Source organism: Pseudopodoces humilis, chromosome 6 (assembly GCF_049639895.1).
Source record: "Pseudopodoces humilis isolate 2021_Gansu_Grassland_sample_001 chromosome 6, ASM4963989v1, whole genome shotgun sequence".
In the NCBI taxonomy this organism is placed as follows: Eukaryota; Metazoa; Chordata; class Aves; order Passeriformes; family Paridae; genus Pseudopodoces; species Pseudopodoces humilis.
The window spans coordinates 27,522,776-27,550,551 of NC_142205.1; the positions used below are offsets into that span (position 1 = coordinate 27,522,776).

The 27,776-nt window shown below is 37.5% G+C and overlaps 2 protein-coding genes across 5 annotated transcripts in view; one reads left to right on the plus strand and one right to left on the minus strand.

Annotated features, from left to right (window-relative positions):
* Positions 1–225: 225 nt before the first annotated feature.
* Positions 226–27,776, minus strand: part of PPAT (phosphoribosyl pyrophosphate amidotransferase) — a 44,584-nt gene continuing 17,033 nt past the window's right edge. Inside the window, exons 2-11 of the mRNA XM_005517702.3 lie at positions 11,488–11,554; positions 10,465–10,671; positions 9,794–9,906; positions 9,528–9,673; positions 8,210–8,282; positions 6,776–6,927; positions 5,430–5,557; positions 4,913–5,134; positions 4,041–4,161; positions 226–2,786 (exon numbers count right to left, since the gene is read on the minus strand). Of these exons, the coding sequence (XP_005517759.2) occupies positions 2,620–2,786; positions 4,041–4,161; positions 4,913–5,134; positions 5,430–5,557; positions 6,776–6,927; positions 8,210–8,282; positions 9,528–9,673; positions 9,794–9,906; positions 10,465–10,671; positions 11,488–11,554 (1,396 nt within the window). The 3' untranslated portion in view covers positions 226–2,619. The remainder of the gene's footprint in view (positions 2,787–4,040; positions 4,162–4,912; positions 5,135–5,429; positions 5,558–6,775; positions 6,928–8,209; positions 8,283–9,527; positions 9,674–9,793; positions 9,907–10,464; positions 10,672–11,487; positions 11,555–27,776) is intronic.
* PAICS (phosphoribosylaminoimidazole carboxylase and phosphoribosylaminoimidazolesuccinocarboxamide synthase) overlaps positions 13,884–27,776 on the plus strand; it is a 41,585-nt gene continuing 27,692 nt past the window's right edge. The window contains exons 1-6 of one of the 4 annotated variants that reach the window (XM_088056006.1): positions 13,884–14,286; positions 18,689–18,775; positions 21,645–21,710; positions 21,998–22,435; positions 23,473–23,562; positions 24,280–24,351. In XM_088056006.1, the coding sequence (XP_087912132.1) occupies positions 13,899–14,286; positions 18,689–18,775; positions 21,645–21,710; positions 21,998–22,435; positions 23,473–23,562; positions 24,280–24,351 (1,141 nt within the window). In that variant the 5' untranslated portion in view covers positions 13,884–13,898. The remainder of the gene's footprint in view (positions 14,287–18,688; positions 18,776–21,644; positions 21,711–21,997; positions 22,436–23,472; positions 23,563–24,279; positions 24,352–27,776) is intronic. The other 3 variants (XM_088056007.1, XM_088056008.1, XM_088056009.1) reach the window with 3 other exon arrangements.

Consider the following 27,776-nt stretch of genomic DNA (forward strand, 5'->3'; position numbering starts at 1 on the left):
CCTCTAGTTCCAGCACCCTACTGTGAGCAGGTACTCAATGGCCCATCCAGCCTGACTTTGAGCGCTTCCCACGGATGGGGCATCCACACCTTCTCTGGGAAATCTGTACCGTACCACCCTCACAGTAAATTATTTACTTTGGCTCCGAGGTGCATTCAAGGTGTCCTTATTAAATAAGCCTCCGCTCATGGTGCCAGTGATGCCTCAGAGAGAGAGAACGAGAAGACCAGTTCACAACCATTTTTAATATTTGCATGGGAGAAGTTAAACATCAAGCTTTCTACTGTTTGTCACATTCTCTAAGTGATAGTTTGGCACAGTTGCACATTGGTAATACGGCAGAAATGGTTTCACAGTAAAACATCAATGCAAGTAGCGACACCTAAAGCCAGAGTTTTCTCCTTCAGCAGACTCACTGATGTGTGTGTTGGCTGTATGTGATAAAGAGGGTCTAGTAACCTGAAGCATAAACCCAGCTGTCAAAATAGAATGACACTTGAAAAATCATCTCTTTAACTTAAGATTTTGAAGATTACATAATAAGACTTCAGCATTGCAGTGCATCCAAAAATTACAGTACTCACAGTAGCAGTCATAATTTCATTTGTATAATGTGGAGGGGAGAAAAGGCAATGGGACTAGTTTTTTTTTTGAAATTAGAATTATGCCACCCAATGCTCAAATCACATTAAAGCAATTATTACTGGACTTCAAAAATAGCATTTTGCTGAAAGCACATTAAAAGAGAATTTGCACAAGTGTCATTTCCAGTTTGTCCTGTGGACAATTACAGACAGGTAGACTTGTTACAATGTGCATCTAAATGTTTATCTCACATATAAAGGGCTCCTCACATGTATTTGTGATCTCAGAACTCAACTTAGCCCTTCTAAAAATGATTTTCTTTTGAGGGTGGGAAAGTAGAATAGTGAAAAATGTTCACAACACTTTTTCTGGTTTTTTCATACTCCTTCCTGGTTAACCTGGTGGTGGTCAATGTCCACCCTGTTCTGGTTTTGTTAAATTTACTGTCCAGACAAACTGTTATGGTTATGTTAAAAAACAAAACCTGCTAATTTGAAGACATCCACCTACATGCCCCAATATGCAGATCTGGGCACTGGTGAAGCAGCACAGTAAGAGCCCCATGCTCGTCACATCTAGCTTCTCCCATAGGTTTGGCTGCAAATAGGTTCTGATTCCACTGCACAAGTCACAGTCTTGACTTCATTAAAGCATGTGTATTTACATGCTTTTTCAAACTAGGACTTTTGTGATTGTCAATCAGGCACAATTGCTACAAATCCCACATAAAACTCCCTTTTGAATTTAATTAGCAATCCTGTAATTCTCAAGATTATATATGGAAGATGATGGGGAAGGAAGAAGCTCTTAAACTTTTCTATTTATTTTTTTAACAATGTCACAAACAATTATAAGGCCAAAATACACAACATTAAATAGAAAATCTAAAATTAAGTTGCTGGTATTCAGTGAGAAAGACTGAGGTATACAAAATATTTTTAAAATTGTGCGGAAATTTGCAATAGTTTTGAAAAGGTGCTTTTCCATTTTCAGCTAGTGGTTCATTGTCCAAGTGATCTTCCTGCATACCAGTAACTGTGTAATTGTGACCAACTGAACACAATGCATTTAACAGCTAATGGTTCTTCAGAACACTTGAGTTTTTTTAAACATTACATTTATTCTAACAGCAGTAATGTAGTAGAATAAGACTATATCCAAAACAACTCATGATCTTCATCTGATATATCATTTTTACTGCTATGTATGGAAAGTTGAGGGTTTTTTTAGTTTGGATGTTGACAAATTAAAAGTACACTTTAGAAACTGTCAGACTTCCATCCCATAGAAAAAAAGGCATAAAACAGAAAAAAGAACAGCAGTGCCAAATATTTTTTTCTTCTTCCACACTGTATTGGCAATTGATAGAAACACACAAAGATAATGTAATTACATGACTTCTAAAACAGAATTTTAAATTTACAAAACTAAAGAGCTTTTGGCTGAGCATTTCCCTGAGTCTTCATTTTTAAAAATCATGTTAGACATCATGTGCATAGAATCTGTTACAAAGTCCTCAATTAAAAAAAGCTGTATGCAAAAGTTTGATACTTATATTCTTAAAAAGCCTAAGCAACAGCTGCTATGGAAGCAATTTCATTCTTCAGAATCTGGTATTTTTCCTAATGAGAAAAGCAAACTTCAGATACTTTTGCATTAAGACTTTGATAATTTGAAATTGCATCATCACATGATTTGTGCTGTGTGAAAAAGTCTAATGGGGAAGCTTTTAGGGCAAGACCAAAACAACAAACTCTGGGACTTCTACTTAATTAAAAAAACTTTGGTTTCGATAGCATTTTGTGAGAAAATAGAAGGCACAACTGTGCATCAAAACTACATGATTTTGTATTTTAATCTGCTTACATTGTTTTCATCAGCACATCAGACTTTCTGTAAGTCTTTACTTAAAGATGTATTTGAGTAACAGTAATTAGTTAGCTGCTGTAAGGCTTCTGTTTGACCTAAATGCAAGAAGGCATCATTGAAAGTTACATTCAACAACATATGAACTGATGTCCATCCACTAAAAGTTCACCATTCCAGCTCAACGGGATAATCTCCAGTGAGACAAGCTGTGCAATGACCAAGCTTTCCAAAAAATGACTTGTGGGTTTTAGGGTTGTCTTGTCTTGCTTTGATGCTTTCTTGCACAGATGATACCAACCCTTCCACAGAAAGATAGACAACACTGTCTGCTCCTAGAGGAAATAAAGGGTCATCAGTTAAACATGCAGTATTGTACCAAATGCAATACTCTTTGGAAATGCAGTCACATTATCATATGGATTATGAAAGAGAATGATTAAAAAAAAATTAAGACTATAATATGTCTTGCCCTTCTCACATGCTTTGTGCAGGGAGCAGACTCACTGAAATCTAGACATAAAGTTCTGTTGGTAACAAATATGTGATATATAACTGCAAAAACAGAAGCAAAGTCCAGAGTGTGTACTAAGACTCCCTGAACTCCCTGTAGTCTCCCAGAGTTAAACATTAGTTCAGGTCTGGAAGCAGAGGTGTGTGTGGGTAGTGCTTCCCAAATCTGAGCACCAAGGACTACCAAGCCTCTCCGGGACCTGGAGGAGGGGAAGACCATTATGTTAAAAAAAAATCATTATGCAATTCATGCAAATTTTCTAGCAGTAGGAATGTTTGATAAGCTTTTCATATCATTAGTTTTCTATCCTTTGCACTCATGTGGTGAATAATACTTAAAAGCGAGATCCTAGAAACTTGAAATATTTCCATACACCTTCACAATAATTTTGGGAAAAAAATTTCATCACAGTATTAGACAGTGAAAGTAAGTATTTAACACAGGAAATCAGAGTTTACAGTGGAACATAAACTGTTGATCTTTCTTTTGTTCTGCTGCAAACACAACTCAAAATTTCAGAAGGTTTTTAACATTCTTTGATTGGTTTCAAATGTAATTTCTTTCAAAGTGCAATATATAATGCAGTTAAAATTATTTACATAAATGTCAATTTGTAGAAAATTCAGTAGGTGTTTACAGATTCTGAATATATTTTTATGAATATCATGAAAGTGAAACTACATCCACTTTATATTATAGGACAGATTTTCATGACTTATTTTCTTCCTGGTATTTTGACTGCAGTAGCTCCTTTTTGTCAAGTTTCTCAGAAGAATCTTTAAGTATTGGAAAGCTTTATTGTAATACTTTATTCGCAACTTATGCCTATGCGATTATTCTAATACTTTCTATTGTTTTGACAACTACAGCTCTTAAACCGTGTTTAAAAAATACTATGTAGCTGAATTGGTTTGATCCATAGAGTATTCACAATGCAGAAACCTAGCTTACCAACCTTAAGAGTTCTTTAATCAGTTTTGACACGGGTGCCTTGATACATTCTGCTTTATTTTGAAGTAGATTATAAAATAGAGTTGATGACTCTTACAAGGAAAAAAAAAAAGAAAGCATTTACCTATATAGTTTGCCAGATCATGAAATTCAGGTCTGTTGGCAATGAGTTCTTCTTTAGTTGGAATGTTTATTCCCATGTAACAAGGAAATCTTATCGGTGGTGAAGCTACACGGATGTGCACCTGAATAAAAATAATTTCAAAACAGGCTGATGTAAGCTGACGGTCAGCAGATCATAACAGAATAGTCTCAATTCTGCACAGTGATAATGAACACAGCACTTCACAGAAATCATTCAAGGGTTAAAAGTAGGATAAAGTTTTTTTCAGATCCCAACACTAAAGGAGAGGTAAGACAGTTTTAGAATGTTTTTTTTATAGTATTTCCTAATTCTCTTAGAAGGTTCCATCCTGATTTTACTTCTCTTCCATGGTGTTCAGTTCTCGATAAAAAAGTTTCAGCTTACAAAATCAAACATTATACAGGACATTTTTGCTCCAGTGACTAACTTGCACACTGTTTTGCTTAAAACATTTTTATCAATTAAAAAAATAGTGCTCTGGTGACTTAAGGTATGTGGTATTTACAGCAGTATATGGTTGTACTTTTTGTACTTCCACAAGTCACACATCAGGAGTACTTGGTTTTCTGATCTTAACTAATTTCTATTCTATTTTTTTTTTATTTGCCAGATCGTGCTTTGTAAGTGGAGACCTGTTCCTGTCACCTCAATCACCCAAAAGTCACATTCATACAAAAGAATCTTCTTAACCTATCTTCACAATAAACACCCACTAGCCATTGTTGTTTTCCACATTTTCCCTTTTAAATAAGGCAACAATGTACAAGTACAAATGAAGACAAGCCCCTTTGCTTTAACCTCCCATCAACTTTTATTTACATCTGTATTGTACTGACTTAAAATTAACTTACCTCTTTGGCTCCTGATTCTCTCAGTAGTTTTATTATGGGTGAAATGGTATTGCCTCTCACAATTGAATCATCAATGATAACAACTCGTTTGCCTTTAAAATTATCAGACAGAACACCAAACTTCTTTGCAACACCAAGTTGCCGTAACCTCATATTTGGCTGGATAAATGTTCTCCCTACGTATCGATTTTTACAGAGTACTTCAACATATGGTAGTCCACACTGCAAAGAGGAGACAGTTAAACAGAATTAATATAGAAGTACTTGTTAGTCTCAGTTACTGTTTTTTAAACTGACCTTAGGACTTGGTATGACTTGTTTATGTTTAAATACCTTAATATAGAGGAATAATGACAGAAAAAACAAGGCAGGGGACTCAACAGGAGCAGCCTGAGTACTGAAGATATAGAGCTTTATCAATATACAACTGTTAACCCATATCACTATAAGCCCACATTACAAAAAGAGATGTGTATAAATATGCTTGGGGTTAAAAAACAAGCAAGGTAACATATACCTTTTGAGCATAGCCAAGAGCTGCTGGGGTTGCAGACTCTGGAACAGTGCTGACCAGGTCTGCTTCCACAGGTGCTTCAATAGCAAGCTGCTGCCCACATCTTCTGCGGACTGAATATACCATCTGACCTAAGAATAGAAAGAAGTGTTTTTCTTGGTATGCATGATTCAGATTTCCTTTCAGTTTTCTGAATGAATTTCTGTGTCAAGTTGTAGGCATAGAAGTCAGTGAGAAAAGTTCTAGAACTAATAAGCAGTCACTTGCATAAGGTCATTTTTATTTCCTTACCTAATGTCACATTATAACATTCACATTCGTATCACTACATGGAGAATTAAAATCCAGTTTGCCCTAACTGGATAACTAACTAATGGTCCTGTGGATATTACAAAATCTATCTGCAGGAGGAAAGAAATAGAAACTATGCCTGCCAGTTCATAATGTGCACATTCTATTTTTAGAGTGCTTTTTCCAAGAGACAAATTTATGCAATCCTTCTGTCTGCTTCTGTCCACTTACTGATTTTGAATCAGTTGGCAGAATTCACCCTGAATTTAGTAAGGGGATAAGGGGACTCAGAAGCTTTTAAGGTCCTAAAAAATTTGCACTGTGGGAAAGAACTGGAAGTATTGTGATGAGATGAGGCACAGCAAAAGCCACAGCAGCAGTGTCAAGGAATGTGAGAAGCAGGGATGCTGAAGGGTAAGGTGATTGTGAAAGAAAAGGAATTTGGTGTGTAACTAGCTTTTTAAGGGTGGGGAATTGTACTGGATCAATGGATAGCATGTCCCTAGAAAGCAATGAGAAAGTTGTTTGCAGATATGAGAGTCCTGGGTAGTATTTTGAAGGCTTCTGTTGAAATAGTAATAAAAGCATTACACTGCCAAGTACTTAGATAATGCATAGATTTATGAGTTAAATTACAAGCATCTTCCAGAAATGACATTTACTCCAAAGAAAAATATCAAAGTTATTTTTTAAATCATATTTCACAAGTTTAATTTTTAAAATGTTTTCCAAGAACCAATAAAGTTTCTTTCTTCAGTCTCTCACTTCTAAAAGATATTTCATCGACCTTAATCATGCTTGTGGTCCTTTTCATCCCTCCTGTGGGAGTATGCAGGCAGCCTATCTGAGGCTGTATCCACACTGAGAAACAGTAAGATGATGTTATGTTACATGTTGCTCCTGCTGAGTTTTATCTCAAAAGATTTGCAGCCTATTCTGTCCCAGCTGTGCTCTATAAGCTTACATTCAGTGGTACTCTATCATGATCCCAGAGTCATTGTGTTCCAGGATAACATCTTGCACGTTATCTTACATCTCTGTATGTAATATTTTTGTACCTTCAAAAATACTGTCTGGTCTTGCAAAATAAACGTATTCAAAGATGCAGAATGCTGATGGATCTCCTTCAGGTCTTCGTACAACATCCAATGTCTGGACATCATGTCTGGATATTTTCACAATCTCTCCAGGAAGGACCTCCCGATAGTACCTTGAGAAAGAAATACAGAGAAGTTAGAAATGTCCTGAAGCTGGATGATAATTTTGAAGTACAAGAAAAGAAGAGTCAACTGAGAGGAAAAAATGTTTTTGAGCATCATAACACAACAACTCGCTTCCACCTTAGGATTTAACGTGGAGCATTTTAAGACCAACATGCTAAGACAACTGACCCTTACTAAAACAGTCTGAATTAATATCCAAAACCAATAAACTAAGTAAAAATACTAAACTTAGTATCAGAGAATTATGGTATTTGTCCTATGTGTGGGACATACTGTACAGGCTTGAAATTGAATACAGTTTAATAATATAGTCCTGTATCAGTACTAGAGAACCATTCTGTGAAAGGTAATAAACCTTAAGAAATATAATCAAGAATAAAGGTGGTAGCCAAAATAATCCTGCCTTACAAGCCAAATCTAGAGATATATCTGTCTAATAGCTACCCCCAAATGACATAAAGCTGACTAGAAATGTATCTTCTGTTTCTCAAATCTGCACAAATATGGGTTTGGTTTAAGTATGGAATAGTTTAGTTATATTATGTTAAAGTGTTTAACTTTATTAAACATTTTTCTAGATCCTTTAGTGAGTCCTCAGGTGACTATTCTAACATCTAAATCTATCCCAAAATATTGAAATATTCTGGAGATACAAATAGCGGTGAGCAAATATGTGTTTATTCACTGGTCAGATACTAGCAGCAGCAGGATGCACAAGAAGTTTAGACAAACTTGCTTTATTGAAAACACATATGGTTCAGCTCAGTGTCGTACATAGTCCTACACAGTGAGTTTTTCTTAACCGAGATTTTTGAAGAAATTTCAGAAAACAGTTATTTTTTTTCTAACAAGGAGGCCACCTTATCAGATAGCATATGCTGCAACTCAGGTTATTTCAGCCTGTGATTTACCAGTGTAACTTCTCTAAAGGTTAAGAATTATTTTGTAATACAACTATGCTGCTGAAAATGAGGGCAAAATGAATAAGTTATATGGGTAATCAGGTATAACGCAACAAGTAAGAGGCATTTACTTTGTGACAGTAGTTGTCTTTACTGTTACTTTCTGCACACATGATTATTTTTTACATTCATCTGTTTGAGAAAATAAACTGGTAAAACCGAGGACCAGCAAAAACATCCTCCACAGCAAACCAAACCTTGATGTCTTTCATGTTGTTATAATTATGGTATTTGGTAATTTGGGATTTAATGTTTAATCACTGCCTAAAGAAGAGCTTTCAGATAAAGTGAGAATCAGGCCACTTACTCTGCACCAATAGACAAAAAGCTACAGGATTCAGAAGAGACAACCCATCCTTCTGTTTCAGTGTTATCTTTTCCTGAAATAAAAGATTTCAGTCAGAGTCCCCAATTTTTTGCTATCATGACCCCCCACAATCGCAGGATCTGGCTTGCTACGGTTGCCAAGTATGCAATTAAAACTATTGTAATTTCTAACTAAAAGGTATAGCACTCCACTATTTCCACCTGTCTATTATTTAAAAAAAATCCCAAGCAAATCCACCAAATAAACATTATAAACCTGTTTGAGACAGAAGTGGAAGTAACAGCATTGTATTCACAGTTCATGAAGAGAGATAGTTCAGGCAACTACTTTTGTTATCCCTGCACTATTTCAAACACTTCAAATTCTAGTTCAGTGACTTTAGATAGACATAATTACTTTCGTTCACACAAGAAACTCCTTATTTTTCCTATGCTAAATATGTTGATAGACAGATGTTTTTGATTATGATGGATGCTGGATTGAATTCCAATGAGAGTTGAGTGTCAGCCACAGGAAAGATCTGTGTCACACAGGGTAGGAATGTCTGTATGATTTTAAAAATCTTGGTAATTTTTCTTGTGGTTAAAATTACTCAGTTTTCTGAAGATATGGAAGCATTTACTGCTTTGTCTTTGAATTATTTTGGTTTTAAACAAGTGAAGATATTTTAATCTCACTTAATGAAAAACACTTGATTTGCAGGCTGAACAGGAGCACAAAGAATTTTTCCCATAAACTTACTGTGTAATGGTCCAGTCACTGGGTTGCTTGGAATTCAAAGATATATTGCAAGTAACCCAGCACTTCTTTACCACCTTACTATAGGAAAAAAAAGAGAAAGAAACCAGTCTTGTTTCTAGACATTGTCCTGAGTAACTGGTTTTAAGTGGCCCGGCTTGAGCAGGGGATTTGGACCAATGACCATCAGAGCTCCCTTCCAACCTCAGCCCCTCTGTGATTCTGTTCATCCCTGCTTTCCTGTTTAAGTAATGAGAATTACTTAAACTGTAATACAACAGGGCTGCCTAATTGTGGCTATCATTAGGCCACTGTGATTCCCTGTATCTGGGAATGGAATTTTGCACACTTCGTGATAGATGATTTTTTCCCTTACCAACTTTTTTCGTTTTGATTTTTCAAAACTGATTTTTTGCATCACATATTCCTCCTTACACTTCAGTAGGTGTAGTGTTAATTACTTATATCAGTGATCTCATGCACACACTATGCATATGCATAAAGAGGTTCACATACATATATATAACTATATATATATATAGTTATATATATAGTTTACCTTTTCCATTCATGTCCCCTACTGGAATAAGGCGACCAATGCAGAGCGGGCGATTCCCATACGGATCACGTACTGCATAGATGATGTCTTTATGCATAATTAGCAATGAATATGAAGTTGGAGTTTCCTTCATTAAGTTTTTTATTCTGGAAAGAGACATAGGTGAACATAACGGTGTGTCACACGAACAGCTGTGTGCATTTACAGCTGCACATCATGCTGAGGTTTAAAGGCTGGTGTTGATTGGTAAAGACCATGCTCCTCACCTTGCCACCCAGTCGGCCGTATCGTCGTTTTCCAGCGGAGGTGTGAAAGCCAGCAGCTGGGTGATCAGTTCACTGTCAGAGCTGGTTGACAGTCCCACACCATGCCGCATAAGCTTTTAAGATACAAACCAGAAGTGTTACCAGCATTAAAAAAACAATCTCACATCACACTGCTCAGATTTGAACCTAACAACACCTTGGTGCAATGAAGAAATGTTTGACAGCGCTTCAAGTGATCACAGCATAATAATGCCAAGTTTCTTCCAACAAATCAACTATGTAAAATGAGGTCAGACAATCTTCTACACTAGCACTACATTTTTCCTTCTTCATCTGATTCCTTTGCTCTGCATGCAACCAAAATTAATGCCACCAATATTCATAAATTCATGTTTGGGCCATTTAATTAGCTTTGTGCATGCTCTGGGAAGAGAGTTAAAATATAAAGAGAAAATATGAAATTGCCTAAAACAGATCCAGAAAGAGATATCAAGGCAGATAAGAAATCCCTTTGCAGGATTTTTCCCCACAAAATTATCTATTTTGATTAGGGAGCTCTTTCATAACCCCAAATAATTTGGTATTATGGAAAAGTCACAGAAACTGTACTGGCCATTTCTGCCTCACACTCAGAAAGAAACAATGCCAGAGGTCCCAAAGGAAGTACTAACCTTCCTTCTTAGTTGTGCAGCATTTGTTAGCTCCCCATTGTGTGCCACAGCAATCTTCCCATGAAGAGTCTCTACAACAAAAGGCTGGCAGTTCTGCAGCTCAGAAATTCCTGAGGTGGAGTACCTTGTGTGCCCAATACCAAGGTTTGAAGGGTACAGCTTCTTCAGGCTGTCTGCATTGAAGACGTGATTTATAAGACCCATTCCCTTTGGGAGAAAAAGATAAAAAAGGTTCGGTTTAGTTTTATTTTCCTGGTGACTTTCTAAGATCTTTTTCTGCTTAATGCTGACATAGTATTAATGGAACTTTAAGAAAAAGGACAAATAACCTGAAAGACATGGGACAGAAAGAAACTGAGTAGGTGTCATAGTGGTATATCAGATCCCTTTAGTCCTGTTTTAAAATAAAACAATCTACATTTTTGTGCTGAGGATTTTCATGGAACAATCTATTCCTTGACTAAAAATAGATACTTTTAAGGCTGTAGTCATTATGTGTCTTATAACATCCCCCATGATTCTCTCAGCTTGAGAAAGTCTGTGTGACCTTCTCAGGCCTCCATTCTGTCTTAATTCTGTTTATTGTTACCTATGGGTAAAGTAGTTGCCACTTCCTTGAGTCTCACTAATGTAAGATTAGTCATCCATTTCCCTGTAATGGCTGTAACAGTATTTTTTTTTTCTTTTTGAGATCAAGAAGAGCATCAATGCTCTTCCAAATCTGCAGAGTTAACACCTGAGGTACAGGGTGACTTTGGTAAAAAGTTTTTGTGACATCATTATCATGCTCTGGGTAACTTCTGTGTGTCTGCCACTGTATGCACAGAAACACCTACCAGGACAATGTTGGCAGATTTGTTTTAAGCATACACTCAAGACAGGAAACAAAATGAGATACTCTTACTCACAAAATCAGAAATGCCCATCAAACATGTTATTTTTTCTCTAACTATGCTGTTTCTTAGCAGAGACTAACTTACATGCATCTCACTGAAGAATACAAGGCATTTATTTGCGTTTTACCTTGTGCACCTTGAATGCCTGGGATGACTCGCCATCACTTGTCACAATTCCAGCACTCTCCTGGCCCCTATGGGCAAAATAAAATCACAATAAAGCACTGACATGATTATGAAACACTTTAGCATACAATGGATAGGTGGTTATTAATGGAATTTTAATGTAGGCTTATTTATTATTTTACAGTGTTTGTTAATTGTTGTTTTAATTGTAGATTTCTTGCCTTTGTTATGCTTTATTTCAAGACAGTCACATAAGTTGTGCCTAAGTCCTCTAAATTCAGTGGGAATCTTTCCACTCATAAGCACTGGGCTCTTACTGGACTTCAGTTTCAATATGGGGATAATGTAAAAACAGATGCTTAACTGGAAAAGCCATTTTTAGAGGCGTAATGGTCTAGGTGACAGTACTAATGTTATTCTATAGTGCTATTTTATTTCTGCTTTGGATTGTGAGATGTTACTAAAAACTGATGGTGTTGCTTAGGGGAATGGATTGTCTTTTCCACTGATCACCTGTGCAGAAGCTTTTGCATTTTTGCACTTAGGCAGATAAGCTAGCATTTACCTCTAAAACCTACACAGACCCTCTGATGAAAGCATCTGAGTGCATAAACTTAATGTTTGGCATCTCAGCTTCTGTACTCAGGCAAAACAAGATGTACAAGTGTCACTGTAAACGTAAATACTTCTCTTAGCCTCGGGTTGGCAGTTGTGTTTTGTTGAGCAGAAGAGCTGATTCTCAGCTGAAGTAAGTGTGTTTTCCCTGTCCTGCTGCCTGTCCTCCCCATTCCTTCCCCCCCTGTTGATTCCCCTGGGTGTACCCCAGATCCCCTGATGCTGCCCTGCCCAAGGCAGGCAGAACACTGTGCACCTGCCCGCCGTTTGTAATCCAGTTCTTATCCATTGAAAAGGTTTGCTTTGCAGACTAGATTTTTTTTTTGTTTGTTTTTGTTTGTTTGTTTGTGGGTTTTTCTTTGTGGATAACAATGCAGGCTGCTTCATCTCCCTTTAAAAGAGTTCCTTAAATAAGGCAGTGCTGCCTATAACAAAACTGCTGTTATCTGCCTGCCTGTGCCTGTAATACTCATCAGGACTTTGGTGGACAGGTGAGCTCCTATCCACTCTCTGATAATGTCTGAATAGGAATGATGTTTTTTCTTAAAAAGGGAAAGACAACTAATGTCCTATTTGTGCACTGGACTGGTTTAACTCAGTTGAAGTCACTGGAATTATTTATTATAAGCAACAATAAAATTTGGCATAAAAATCAATAGACTGGATGCTAGTCTACAACTGACATGACCAATTTTCTCCAGTTCATAAAATCCCTTTATTTGTTACTAGTCTCAGTTGGATGTAAAGCAAAAATTTTAAACACTTGCTTTACTTGCTTTAACACTTGCTTACAGAAAGCGAAACAAACCAAACTTTCCACATATCTGAACAAATTTACCCCGTTAGTGAAACAGCTCTTCGAAGAAAATAATCAGAGATGAAGACATTCTTAAATCCATTTACTTTAACTCAGGAAGATGTTTCATCTATAAATATGAAGACTGGTAGTAAGACTTAAGGGTTGATGCACTGCATTCAGCAATTGTTATTATTATAATTGCTGTTGTAATTGCAATTGTTAATATTACAGGAAATTTCCATTTTAATACTGTCATGGTCTCTTTAAATAGTAACTAAATCACTAGGAAGAGGGAAGCAGACACCCCAAGGAAGGCCCAGGTCAAGGTGTTGAATTACATCTTTCACTTCACTGACAAAAGACACGGGATCTCAGTGTCATTACCACAACGTCTGCACCACTCTACGAGCTGAGCCAGACTTTAAGTATGCCAGCTTTTATGCAAACATCACTAATACATAAAACGTGTCTCTACGGCCCGCAGTTAGAGGCAGACAGCGCACAGAGATGCGCAGATGTAGGGCAGGACGATCCTAAACGCGAGCCTTGTGGGGCAGGCTGGGTCCAGCGGCCGTGCCCCCGGGCTGCCCGGGGCCTCCCGAGGCCAGGCCACAAGGGGGGAGCGTGTGTGTGTGATGTTGCTTTGTTTTGCTGGGTTTGGGGGTTTTTTCAAAGGAACGAAACTATTTTTGTCTCTCTTCTCACACCTTGGTGCCCGCACTGACTCCCGAAGAAGAGCCACAGCACCCCCAGCCAGGCCCGGTCCGGCCAGGCCAGGCCGAGGTCTCCCCCCCCGCCGCCGGAGCCGCTTCCCTCGGCGGGCTCCAGCGCCGAGCCTGCTTATTTGGCAGTGTCTCAAGTTACTCCCCTCAGGCAGCTTGAGCCAGTAAAACTAGATCCTTTCATCTCGGCGGAGCTTACTGACAACCAGCCGTCTGGTTTCCTAGGAAACAAAATCTTGGCTAGAAATAGTGAATCATTTCCAGGTCACTTTCAACATGGAGAGTGGAGCAGGGAAGCATTGGACTGAGGAGGAGGTTAAAGCCTTGTTAAGCGTCTGGTCAGAAAAAAATATCAGAAAGCAACTGCACGGCACCCTGAGGAATAAAGGAATATTTATCTACATTGCTAAAAGGTTACAGGAGTTGGGAGTGTGCAGGGACTGGAAACAGTGCCGCGCAAAGTACAAAAACCTGAAGTACGAATACAGAACGGTTAAATATGCCCACAACTCTGGGGATGTCACTAAAACCATGAAGTTTTTCCATGATCTGGATGCCATATTGCGATATGAGCCTGTCACACAATTAGCAGCAGAAGAAAACGGCAGGTGTTCTGCGACTGAGACGCAGCTGAACACAAGCCCCACAACAGACAGCATGCAAGGTAAAAAAAAATATTTTTGCTTCTATTTTTCTCTCTTTGCTTAAAACCCAAAGGGAACAAAACCTTAGCCCGACTCGGCTGGCGCTGGAGCGGAGGCTGCTCAGCCCCAGCAGCGCTGTTAGAAGTGACTGGATGCACGCCTCGTGCAGGGGAATAAAATGTTAGCACCCACCAGTGTCGAAGTCTGTAAATACAGCGTAATTCCAGCAAAATTATGCTAACTGCCTGTATTGCAGCCTCGGTGAATACTTGCTAGTGTCCAGGCTCCTGCACTGCGTGGAAATGCTAAATTAAAATAAGCTGCTTTCTTTCCCTTTGCCTTTCATTTGCAGTATTTTGGAAGCAGATTTTGTAAAGCTCCAATTCAGATGTAAACGTAATGAAAAAGAAAAGGCTGAAACTGTCAGGGTGGTGTAAAAATCGTTATTTGTTCTGATACAAGTGAAATTTAGGATTTTTATTCTTATTTCTCATATATATATATCAGCTTGATATTTAGGTGTGATGACTTATGGTATAATATTTTATAAGCAGTTTCATTTAATATTCCAGAAACAGATACTTAATAATTTCTCATTAAAAACTCTAGTTTAGCAGTGAAAGTAAAAATTATCGTATTTATCAGACTATTTTGCGGCAAACCAAGTGAATACAGCTGTCTTTATTCTGAAGTGAGTTTTACTAAATTATTTGAATCTCTTGTTTTATTCGACCTTCTCTACATATGCATTTAAGCTCTGCTTAACATTTCATTAGGGTCAATCTGCTGTTTGACATCACTCAAATCTCCTTGTCACATCCTAAATGTCACTGAAGCATAAGCCCCAATAACAGTTACAGGTACCAAAATAAGATGACTAAAAAGAGAAATTAAAAGCTTAATTTGTTCCCATGGTATGTAGCAATTTACATTAATTAAGATTGTGAATCTTTTTTAAGAAAACAAGAAACAACGTTATTGCCAGGGGATAATGTCAAAGGCATAGAAAGGAGCCGGACATCGAGCTTGTCCTTGTAGCATTCCATGTCTCCCTCTACAGTGCTGTTTTACAGATTTGAGGAAAAGAAATTGCCGCTTTTCATTGTCATTGCTTACCTTAACAAAAAACTTGACCTTAATTTGTCATCACTATCAGAAAGCCTCTAATCTGTCAAAGTCACTTCAAATTAAAATAGCAATTTTAAAATATTGTAATGTGCTCTCTGCACTATGAATGGCAATCCATTTTTATTTTTAAACTTGCAGAACTGAGGTTAATACAAGCTGAAACACTTTGAGGACTGTGAAATTAAGATAGTGTCCTACATCTGAGGATCTGCCATTAGATTATCCTCTGTGTTTTGATGTAGTTTGCACCTGGTAATCCTAATTCTCATCTGCTTTAGACCTCTAGCAAATTTAAATCAGCAAAAGTTAATTTCAATTGTGAATCCCAAACTATAGTATCTATAAAAATAATTACTTCTAGGTGAGACATGCCTTGTTTTGAAGCACTAGGACAGTCTGGTTTTAAAGGTGGTATAATTAAATACATCTCTTGATTGCACAAGCACTTCTGTTACTCACTCCAGAAAAATAAAAGCAAACAGGTTTTATGGATAAACAAAAATTAAATGCAGCTAACTGTAATAATGCAACACTAATGCAAAAACTGAAATGCAAAGAATTTCAAAAAAACCACAACTGAGCTGCAATGAACGCACACTAAGACAGAAATGTGTTCTGCAGCTATGCAGAATGCATGCATACATCCACAACAAGGGGCTGAGGGAACAGCTGTGAGACCATCAACTTTCTTATTTAAGAATGCAAGTCAAGCAACTAACACTGTACTAGAGGCCCAGTCCTATTCCACCTGCAGTCAGAGTACGATGCCTGCTCAGCCCAGTACTTTGAAGAGCACTTTTAAGGCAAAACTGGCATCAGCGGCTCTGCAGCTGATGCTCTCAAGTCCTTTTGCAGGGACAGAGCTGCCCAGAGTGGTGGTGTTGCTCCCAGAGGGAAAGGCGATTCCCAGCAGCACAGGCAAAGGCAGCCCCCTACTCCTGCCCCAGCAGCAACTGCAGGCCCCTCCTGGGCTTTGCCCTTTCAACCAGCGTGTTACAAGAGTAGAGAAAAATGGTCCCTCACCTCTTTTAGAAGAGGCAGAGACATCTCATTTTGAGGGGGCTGGAGGAATCAAGGATGTCTAAGCAAACATTTGGTAGCTATACTGATTTGTTTTCCTAAGAAGCGTGACAGGGGACAGGGCATGTTCCTAAATAATTCACCATATATTTACCATTCTGCTTAGTGTCAGTCTCAACATTCCTACACATGCTTCATGTAAAGATGAAAAACATGTCTTTACATCATCTCAGCTACTGGGAGATTGCTGGGGAGGGGGAGCAACAGGAAGGGAAGAAAAGAGACTACTTTTTTTTATAGGACTGAATGGTATTTCTATAGTGTTCCCCTGATGATTTTTCATATGAGGTAGAATCAGTTTTCTTTTGAAAGTGTATTTGAAGAAATTATTACTGAAAGTCTCAGTCAAATCTGAGGAGTATCTCAGAACAAACCTCGTAGCAAAACATACCAGTTCCCAGCTTGTTCATGGAAAGATACCACCTTATGCATAAACACATGCAGAAATGTAAACAGAGAGGTTCATGCTGTCCTCCCAAAACATGTTTCACAGGCAGAGATGTAGCTTAAGTAATCATTTAAAAAGATACAAGCCAACAAGTTCACTTCTCTTCAAGTAGTTTGTGTATTATCACACTAATTAAAACCCAAGAAAATCTATGTAAAGTGATGGTGTGCTATGAAAAATGGTATTTTTCATTAGAGTTCAAATGAATGACCTTCCATTTTGTTAATCAAGTTAAATCAAGTATTAATAAACTACATTATTTACAAAATACTGGCCTAGTAATTCAAGTTATTTACACTTTTTATATTTCTTTATGTTTAAATATTAACACACAGATCACCTTGCTTAACCTTCAGTTTACATCATCAAATGCAGAAAGATTATCGCTGAGCAGAAATATATCAGCAATGACTGGCAGAAGAAATGCAGGAAGATCCTTCAGAAATGCTAACATAAAAGTGCCACTTACACATGGTTTTCCACATCTGCACTTTCAACATGTCATTGACAGTATTTTATATAGTGTTTTTTGAGCAAGTGTGCAATGCTTTTATTGAGTAGCTTTTCTGGTACAGTAGTATCTTTTTGTGGTAACTGTTCTTACTAAAAATAGAAGGAATTTCTCTTTTAATATAACAATGTGATTAACCTTTCTCATGCTAGTGCCTATGGCACACTCAGAAGCCTTCCAGCAGAGATTTTATTCTCCTCTCTCTGGTTTGCTTTGCTGTTCTTAAGCAGTTGAAATGCCAGTCCTGTCACTGGAGGTGGAGGCATGAGCAGCAGCTCCTGCCAGGGAAGCCAGGCAGACAGCTGGGAGCAGTCAGAGATCAGGCCACTGCATCTATGAGTCATCATGAGCCTTGCTGAAAGTCAGGAGGATTTAGGATAATGTTTTCAAACGCAGTTTTCAGTTTCAGCGACGTCAGGGGTAGGAGGTTGCATCCTAGCCGCACCTCATTACTGCTCCCCGTGACGGACTACCGCAGAGCTGCGAGCTTTCATCTGCATGCCCTGCCTGGCTGGAGCTCACAGAAGCTCAGCTCCCATACAAGGAATCAACGTTTCAAACCTCCTGTCAACATGGTGTGTTGAAAACAGCACACTACCACAGAACTTGCAAGTCTGTAGTCTGTGAAAATCTAGCTGGTTCTGAACCTGATGTACATATGCTGTTTTTAAAACTTACATAGAATTGCTATAATGTTCCTTTTTAAATAAATGTAGAAAAGCTATGCTGGAAAAAGCTAGACTTAATCCTGTCAGCTACAAATATGTCTGCTGTCAAGTCACAATTAATATTTTGGTTCCCTCCCCATACCATTAATGAATTCCATTGCTTTCCAGAGCTCTTTGCCGAACATCCTTGTTTTCTTCATACTCTTCTAGGATTTTATTTTTGTTACATAAATGGATTTTTGATTTTGTGAATCTGTGTGCAAAGTCTGCCTTTATTTGTATGTCTCTTACTTTACATTATCTACTTTACCCTGAATACTGAGTCAGAAGAGCATACAAGTTACTAGAATCAAGTCAGTTTCAACCAGAATTTTAAAATGCATTTAAAACAGGCTTCATATACAAAACATAAAATTATTTGCCTCCTATAACTCATGTCCCCCTTATGATTTAATTTAACTACAAATTAAATTGTGAGATTTCCAAGTTAAAGATCTTCTCATGGTGTATGGACACTTGAATTTAAACTAATTTAAGCTAATTTAGTCCATACCTATTTTTTCATCTAAAAACTCTTTCCTTCCCAGGTGAAATACCAGTTTCTTTAGAAGATGATGAGGATGCTCCAGGAGATCCACTACTTTTTATATCTCATGCCAGACCAGTTCAACTAGGTATAGTATGATGGAACAGAGAGATCAAAAGCTTAAAAGCAGCATGGGTGTCAGAGCACTTCCCGACAGCTTGAAAACACCGTCATTCTGTTTCTGATCAGCGTAGCTTTAATACAGCCACTCTCTTGCACCGCCTCCTTGCCAGTGTTAGCACTCAGCGGTGCTGTGCATCACTAGACACTGACCACTGTATGTGATGTAACAACCTGCATGACCCCCATTCTCATGCAAAACACATCCCATGCTATAGCTTAATCATGTTAACTGCATTAACCACAGTAATTTTGTTAAATGCCAGTGGAAAGTATGCCAAAAGCTAGTGTGGATACCCATGTCATCTTGTGGCTTTTCCCTAGTTCATTTTCTTAAATCATGGATGCTTAAAGCAGCATGAGTGAGTGGCCTGAGCCAGGAGAAAGATGCAGAGCTATCCACACTTGCAGTGGTATCCAGCATAACTTCAAAGTCACCTCTCCAAGCAAGGAATGGTCAGCAATGCTTTAGTCCAACCAACTATAGAACTCATTTGGAAAATGTCCTACTTTAGTAGTTTTGCTCAGCAAAATTACAAAGCAAAGGCACAAATCTGGCAAGACAGAAAGAGGAACACGATCCTCGGTGTGAGCCCCTTCAAGGGACAGCTACAGGAAATGAAGAAACATAAACACATTTTAGGCAGATTTAAACTTATTTTTTGCCTGGATTAACAGCAGCTGTCCTGAATCTCCGACATGCTCTATTTTTTATATACCGCCTTTGCCTTAGTATACATTCCAGTCCAGTTACAACAACTTTCATTACAAAATCTGCAAGGTGCCATATTCAGGAAGAAAACAAGCCACCGGCTAAGCCTATGGCTATTACGTTACAATTTATACCCCTCTTGCCTGCAATAGAAAGAAATTAAGGAAGAGAAATGAATGTCACATGGAATTTATGCACATATAAAATACTTCATGCACATAAACAAAACATGCAGTAAGTATCTGAATCAAATTTTATAAAAACATGTTTTTATTTGCCAGTGCTCAACACACTGCCAAGCAGAAGTCTTCAATTCTGAGGAAGCTGCTTTCTACAAAGTTAGTCAAATAACTTCAATTGCATGGGCTTTCAAGTACATACTAGTACTAAAATGCCCTCCCCATGTACCTCTTCTAGTCCCTAAGTTTCAGCACTATTTCAGAAGACACTGAAATAAAAATGTTGACCCCTTTGTATCTGCCTAATATATTGGTTTTATTTCAGCAGATTTCTCAGGTTTGAGGAAGTTTATAAAAAGATTAAATGCAGCATAAATGCATCTTTCAGATAAAAAAAAAATGTATATTCTGCTTAAACATTTTTGTAAAACAAATTAGGACTAAAATGAATTCAAGATATATGGAAAATTTTTGCACTGACCATAACAACTTTGTTTCAAAGTGGTACTTGTAGGCAGGATATTTTGAATTAGCATGTTTTTTAAAGGGAATAAGGAACAAATGAACCCACCATTTTCCACTCTTCACAGAGCAGAATAAGCGAGCAATATACTGAGTCACCAGAACTCATTTGAACTAATATCTACAACCAGAAGTGAGCTCAGCTGGGAATGAACTGACTAGTGAGAAATACTGGTTTATACAAAAAGTAAAGAAACTGTATTCCTCCCAGATGCCCCCCATGCTCTATGGCTTTGACTGGGAAGTGTAGAGAGCACTTCCTTGCACTCTTCATCCTCTTTTCTTGTCGTCTTCCCTAGGCCTTTCCTCTCTGGCCTATTTGATGTTGGCAGTTACCATCTGTGGCAGTTCCTATGGTTTGATTCACCAGTAAATCAGCATTTTCTTTCACTTCCTCAGGAAGAAATGGAGAAAGCATAATTGATGTGGCACCTGAAAAATATCCTTCTCAACTACACTGGCTGTGAGCTGGCTGTTGCGGAGTCCTGATTAACCCAGGACTATAAGGAAAAAAAAATTGTATCTGTTGGAACAATTTGTTGACAGCTAGAATGAATTATGGAGACTAGCAAAAGAATGGCTTTATCTAGGACAAGTTTGATCCTGGACAGGTTATTATAAATATGCCCCACTGAAGCTCTGTGCACAATCGAGGGTCTGATACTATTGCCACCACACACACCTTATTGGCTATAAAGTATTGAACCCCCATAATTTAGTTTGCTCTTCCAGAAAAATACACTGACAAGGGCATTTATCACTGTAGTATGACTGTAAAAACCTGTCAGTTACTGTGCATTTTCCTGCTGCTTTATTTGATCATGCCCTGGAATTGGTTTTAGGTTTGTTTGTTTGGGTTTTTTAGTTATTTTTGCACAGCTTTAGAAAATGCATGAGAAATGACTTTACAAACTAATCTGATAAAACAAAGTCTTAAAGCAAATGCATAAATAGCAACAAGGAAACATTAAAAAACTAAAATATATAGCATTTCAGTGTTTTAAGTTATTGTATGGGTGGCAACCTTTACCTCATAATGTTAAAAAATTAAGTTGTAGACTGCAGAAAATGAAAAAAGGATCTTAGTTTTGCAGAGTAAGACAAATCACACTGTTTTTCACTAAAAAACGCCAAATATTTTTGATTGATCTGCCCTGAGAAAGGTGCAGGTTCTGTGCCATGAGAACTGAGTTCTATCACACAAATGTTTGACTTAAGCAAACGTCTCCATTCCTCTGCTCCCTAGAACTGGGCTGCTTTGTTAAGAAAAAGAAGGATCAGATCCTTACTCAGGTTAAATCTCTCCATGTGTGTAAAAACTAAAGTATGGCATGAATGCAAAAAGTTAAGCCTTGATGCTAGTGTCAGTGACTCAGGGCCAATTTATTATTGTGCTCATGCAGTACATCCCATCTTCCCAACAGTACTCTTCTCCTCTCTAATGTCTGAAGGACAAAGAAGCTCATCAGTTGTTCCCAAAGGTGTTACAGGTAAAAATTTTGCGTATTAGGACACAGAAGAAAGAAATATTCCTCTTAGATTAATTAAATGTACATGTGCTATCTTACTGTCTTCAAGTGAAAGCAAAAATCATATCAGAATTAACAAAATTGCTGACAAATTTATAACCAATAGCTTGATTTTAATGTCACTTCTGCTCCATCTTTCTCCGGGGAAACAGTGTCCTTCATTCCCATTCTCTCTATCCTTTCCCAACCCCAACCACCCAATACAGGTAACAAATATCTGTGTCTCTCCCCTACCCCACACAATGCAGGTAATCCAGCGTCAGCAGTAGAGGCTTCCAAACCACCGGCTTTTATTCCTACAGTAGCAAATGAAGGAGGAAAACACTGGACTGTTAATGAAGTCAGAGCTTTGATACACATATGGTCAGACAAAAATATCCAGCAACAACTAGAGGGGACAGTGAGAAATAAAAGAATATTTGAACAGGTTGCTGCTAGACTTCAAAAGTTTGGAATTGACAGGGACTGGAAACAGTGCAGGACAAAATACAAAAATCTGAAACATGAGTACAAGAGCATAAAAAGTGCCCAAGACTCAGGGAGTACAAGTAAAAGTATGAAATTTTTTAATGAACTGGATGCTATTCTGGGGCACTGCACCATGGAACAAGCAAGTAAATCAGATAATGATGAAAGTGAGAGGCCTTCAGAATGGACAGAAGCAAAATCAGAAAAGGATTCCTTAGGTAAGTACTTCAACTACCCACATATGATTTAATGTTTTTAGTTTTCCAGCACTAGAGAGACCTTAAAAAACTCAAAAAGCACAAACAGAGAAATTAATCAATTGGCTGGGGTGGAAAAACATTGAATGGAAATTTATTATTTATCCAGTAGTTTTATATTTTGTTATAAGGTATTATTATTTCAGATTGAGTGATTGCCCTGCACTTTTTTAACAGAACTGGGAAGCAAAAGGAGGAAAAAAAGATGAAGACATAGGATAAGATGATACAGAAAGACAATTCCAGGCAAAATCATGTCAGGAGAGACTGTTTACAGTTTAGATAACAGAAATGGATCAGAGAGATACTCAGACTGTGTTACTGGAAAAATTAAGACATTGAGCAAAAGAAATCTGCAGTAACAGACATTGGTTAAAAAAGTTAACATCTAAAGTTAACATCTAAATTATCTTTCTCTTATGGTCCCAAATAGCTGAGTTTGATTGGCCTTTGGAGCAAGATTCCCGAACTGGTGACACAACATAGCAAAATGTGGCAAAATAGCAAAAGAAGTAGCACTAAGAATGATGACAGAGGCTTGCCTTTGGTTTTGGATGGTTACTGACAATTAAGGGTAATGGATGATCAATGCAGAATTAGAGTAGACTGATGAACTTATACTACCCAAGAGTTAAAACATTTCTATTGGTATGTACAACCAGAAACATGCTTGTTAAGAATAGAATTAAACATTAAAGTTTTAGTTGAGGGGATGATACTCAACATAGGTTGGCCAAATGTAAGACCAGAAGTTAGTAAAGTAATGGGAGAAGTCGAAAATATTACATGAAGACAGTCTGGCTGAAAAGTATGAGAACATTTTGGGGGAAGATTTGCTCTTCCATTGCCATTTCTAGACATTTTGATAATGCACCTACTTTGCCTGATGGCATAAAAAGCATCTGAGGCTGGATGGACTTTTTAATTTGATATATCACAGATGTTCTTATAAAGTATAAAAATACGGTGCCCTAATTAAATTAGCATTATTTACACAGAAATGCCTGGAGACACAGGTGAAGAGGACTCTGTTAGTAATATGTCAGAAGACCTACAGGTTGCAGATACAAAGAAAGTTTCTGATTCAGGTAATCTGAAAAGTCTTCTATTTTATACAAATACCTAAATTTATTGAATTGAAATTAGTTTCTAAAATAAGCCCAAATTATAATTTGTAGAAAATCCAGAAACCTAGAAAACTTAAAAGCAAGAGATGATGTCATCACATACTTATGTACACATTTACAATGTCCTGCTAAATATGATAAAATCAGTCCAGTAAGTAATCATTCCAAAGACTTGTGAGGCAAAATGTAGAGAAGAGACTACTGGTTTAATCAAGTTGAGTGCAGTGTCCTGCTGCATTTATATTTACTTAAACTATGTATTCCCAAGGATTAGAATTGTTCAGTCTCCTGTACATGAACTAATAGAGCATCTCTTTTTCACAATATGTGATCAGGATGTAATTGTGTAAATGCTCATGTCAGAGGATGAAAACTTCATTTAAGAGTCTCACTGAATATGAAGGTCATATGCTCTGCTCTTTACAAAGAAAGACTATGGTTTGCATCTGAAAACATAAATTTCAGAGGAAGCAGAAGTTTAACATTCAGCTAGAGACACATGGAAGTCTCTCAGGCTGACAGGTGTTATTGTCCACAACAGAGCACCTCATGTTCTCTTTCAGTAGTGTGAGGCAGAACATGGTCTAAATTAAGATTAAGGAGTAGTCTTACAGAATTTAAAATGGTCTAATGTGAACTTGAAAAGATTTTAATATCAAATTAAAAATCTTCTGACAGATGATGTTACTGTAAATACTACTCCAGAGAATCGGGCAGCTCTGCATATAATGAAAGAAACAGCTATGACAAGTAAGTAAAGAGATGGTTGATCATAAGAGGTAATTTAAGATATATCAGATAGCAACATTTTTGGTTTTTTCATTCAATAGAAATTACATTAATAAATTTAAGTTTACTAAGAAATAAAAAAATTACCATGGCCACATGACGCATTTCATGGAGAAAAACAGGTTGTTGTGAAAAGTGCATTTCCTGTAGAGACCTCATTTTCAGAGAGACAAATATGAAAGAAATAAACAGCATTTTATAGGATCCAGTTAAGACTGCTTAAAAAATGCATTAAATTCCATTTCTCCCTATTAACAAGTAATATTACTACATACACGCAGACAGTAGTAAGACACTATGTAATACAAAGATTCAGCAGTGCTCCTTAACTGTCATCCGACAGTTTTCAACCACCTGGTGCTACATAATATTGTAACTTCTTGGACTGCACTTTTCCAAACAAGATATTTAAGGTGAAGTTAAATGAATATTTCTAGTAAAGTTCTGAGAACACATTTTTGTCATTTAAGATAAGTGTAGGTGTAAAAATATCTGTAGTTTACCTTGGTTACCAACTCCCTTTTCAAATATGTGCATTTTAACTGCGTAGTTTGTTTATTTCTGGGTAACTGTAAATGCAATGTGATTTTGTGGGGAAAAATTAAAATAACAAGTGGTTCAAAAGTGTCTGTGGCTCAACCTATCCACTCTTAAGACTATTTTTCAAACTTCTGTGGGGGAAAAAGGCAAAACCACACTCCAAGGCAAAACCAACAAACAAGTTCAGTTTGCAAAATTCTTTTCCTCATTCCAAAACAAACAATACACACTCAAATAAATGTTTTTCAGGTGGTAGAAGACACCCAGTCTTTATTTTTTTTTAATGGTGATATAATTAGGTATTGCATAAAGCAGATAAAAGATGCACACTTTTTATGTTACAATAACATGGAGACCCTTTCTTCTCTAATTGTGGTACATGAGTTTCTCAGACAGTCCGAATAATTTTGAAGTGAGCAACTGGTAAGTAAAGAGACTGTATGTACCTCTGTACTCATAAATATACACACTGATAAATAGTGAAAAGGGCAAACAGGCAGTGATACATTACATTGGTTGTTTGATATGAGTAATGTCTCAATCACTGGCATTTAGGATGTGACTTTTTGTAAAAGCTCCTGCATATGCAACAGAACTTTTGTATAAAAGTGTTTCTCAACAGCATGGAATTATTAAATTTATAGGTATTTATGTGTCTTGAAAAAAAATTTGTAGAAAATCCCAATTCAACATAGATGAGAATTTAGAAATTCTGTTAAACTCTTATCTGGGTATCTTCCTTATCAGTATATGCAGTTAATATAATCTGCAGCCAGAGCTGTATATGCATTTCCTCATATATATATATATATACACACACATATATATGAGTTAGCCTAGGCAGGCATTGCCTTCTGGCAACTGCAGCTGCATAAATACACAGAAGATGCACGAGCTGCTTCAGAGCATATGTTTCTCGTGTTCTTACACCTGAATCTGAGTTATGAGCCACAGTAACAGTAACCACTGCCAGTCTTTTATAAAAAGCCCATTTGGGTTTGCCATACTCAAGTAAGAAAAATACTAAAATAGGGTTAATCAAAGGACAAATACACAAGTTTCAGGAGAACACCTAGTTATGTGATGTGCTGTGATACTGTTTTTTATCTCTGCCCATATGAATTTGCTACTCAAAGAGCAGCAAATGCTCATCTGAGAAGAAGACAAAGGTAAAGAAATCCTCATGGCTCCTTGCACAGCCTGTCCTAGTTCCTGACACATTGCTGGCAGCACTGCCCAGCTGGGGGAGCAGGAGAGCCACAACAGTCCCCAACCCGTGGGTTTTCGGCTTAAGTGTCCTGTGATACGCTGGGGACACTGCAGGTTACTCTCTCTTTTGGCAAAACATACCCCATTGAATCGATCTGCAAAAAAAACCTTATTTATTAATTTTCACTGATGTTTTCAATTTTGTGGGATCACTTTTAGTTGTTAGAGAAATCTATTCAGAAGAGCCAGTTACTTCAGTCTATACCGTTTGTCAATCCAAACTCCATGTACATTCCACATGTGTCAAGACTTTGCAGTATGACTACAGAGTGTGTGTATAGGTGTTTGGTTAAATCTGAAGTGCCAGGGAACAACAGTGGAGATCAAAAGAGGTTTCTAAGAAATACCAGTAGTCTGATGTTCTTACAATACCTACAGCAAGTATTCTACTTCAAACAAATTCCTTTCCTTGTCATTATTTTCTTACGATTTTTGGTACCCCATACACTTTACTATATATGTCCCTCTCAGAACAAAGTAATTAGTGACACTTCCAAGGTATATTCCTAAACAAGGGCTTTTTAAAAATCTGTTGTTTATAGTTAAGATCTTAAATTAGTGCATACTCAGGCACTTAACATTGGCTTGAACACTTGCTGCTGTGTGCATGGAATTTTAAAATGTACAGATATAAAGTCAAAAGATAATGTTTTCATACATATACCCCAGACTAGTGTTAAGCAGTGTTTCAGAGAAGTGCAAACCCCAAAGTTCTTGATTATTCACTGCCTAGTGATTATTCAATAGCCTAGGCATATTTGGGCTGCAGACAAACTCTTAACTGTGCATCCAAAGTTTTCTGTATCCACTCTCATAGATCTGTATGACAGAGATGGCAGCATCTTTGCAAGTTGTTGGAGCGTAAACATAAACCACACACTGAAAATTTTCCCTAGTTTTAACATAACCCACTTTCCTTTTATACTATACAAGACACACATGAGAGTAAGGATTAGGAGACAAATTACTAATCTTGTCTCATGAGCCAGAAAACAAGATAATTAGTGATGGTGACAGAGTGCCAAAAGAGAACAGAGCTTGTATCAGTCTGAGTGGGTGAAAGGAAAGACTGTGACAGCATTGCTCGGGTAGCCTTGTGAGCAGTGGTTCAAACACAAAGTAGAGATTAAGCATATTTACTGGCAACTCTCTATAGCTCCACTAACAATGCAGATGGAGCCACTGTGTTTTATCCATGCCAAAAACTGTCGACGGCTTGTTCTGTTTGGCTCAGTCTTACTCTTCTTGTGCTCTCCCTCCAAAACTCTGAAAGGTGCCTTAGAAAAAAAGCCAGGCTCCCTACCCACATTCTTGGCTCGCCAAAAGAAAAAAAAAGCACATGATGCTAGTCACATCATAAAGAACATCTGATGCAAACAAAGCTGTATTGATCTGGGGGTAATTTTTAATAAAATGGCTCTAGATTAAACTTTATTGCTCAATGTTTAGTGGCAATATTCTTGAATGGACTGAGAACAGGCTGGGAGCCAGAAATGCTGTCATTGATCCATGATGTGGCCTTCACCATTTAATCTCTGTAGAGCAGTGTCCTCAGTGGGAAGTGAGGATGAGCATGA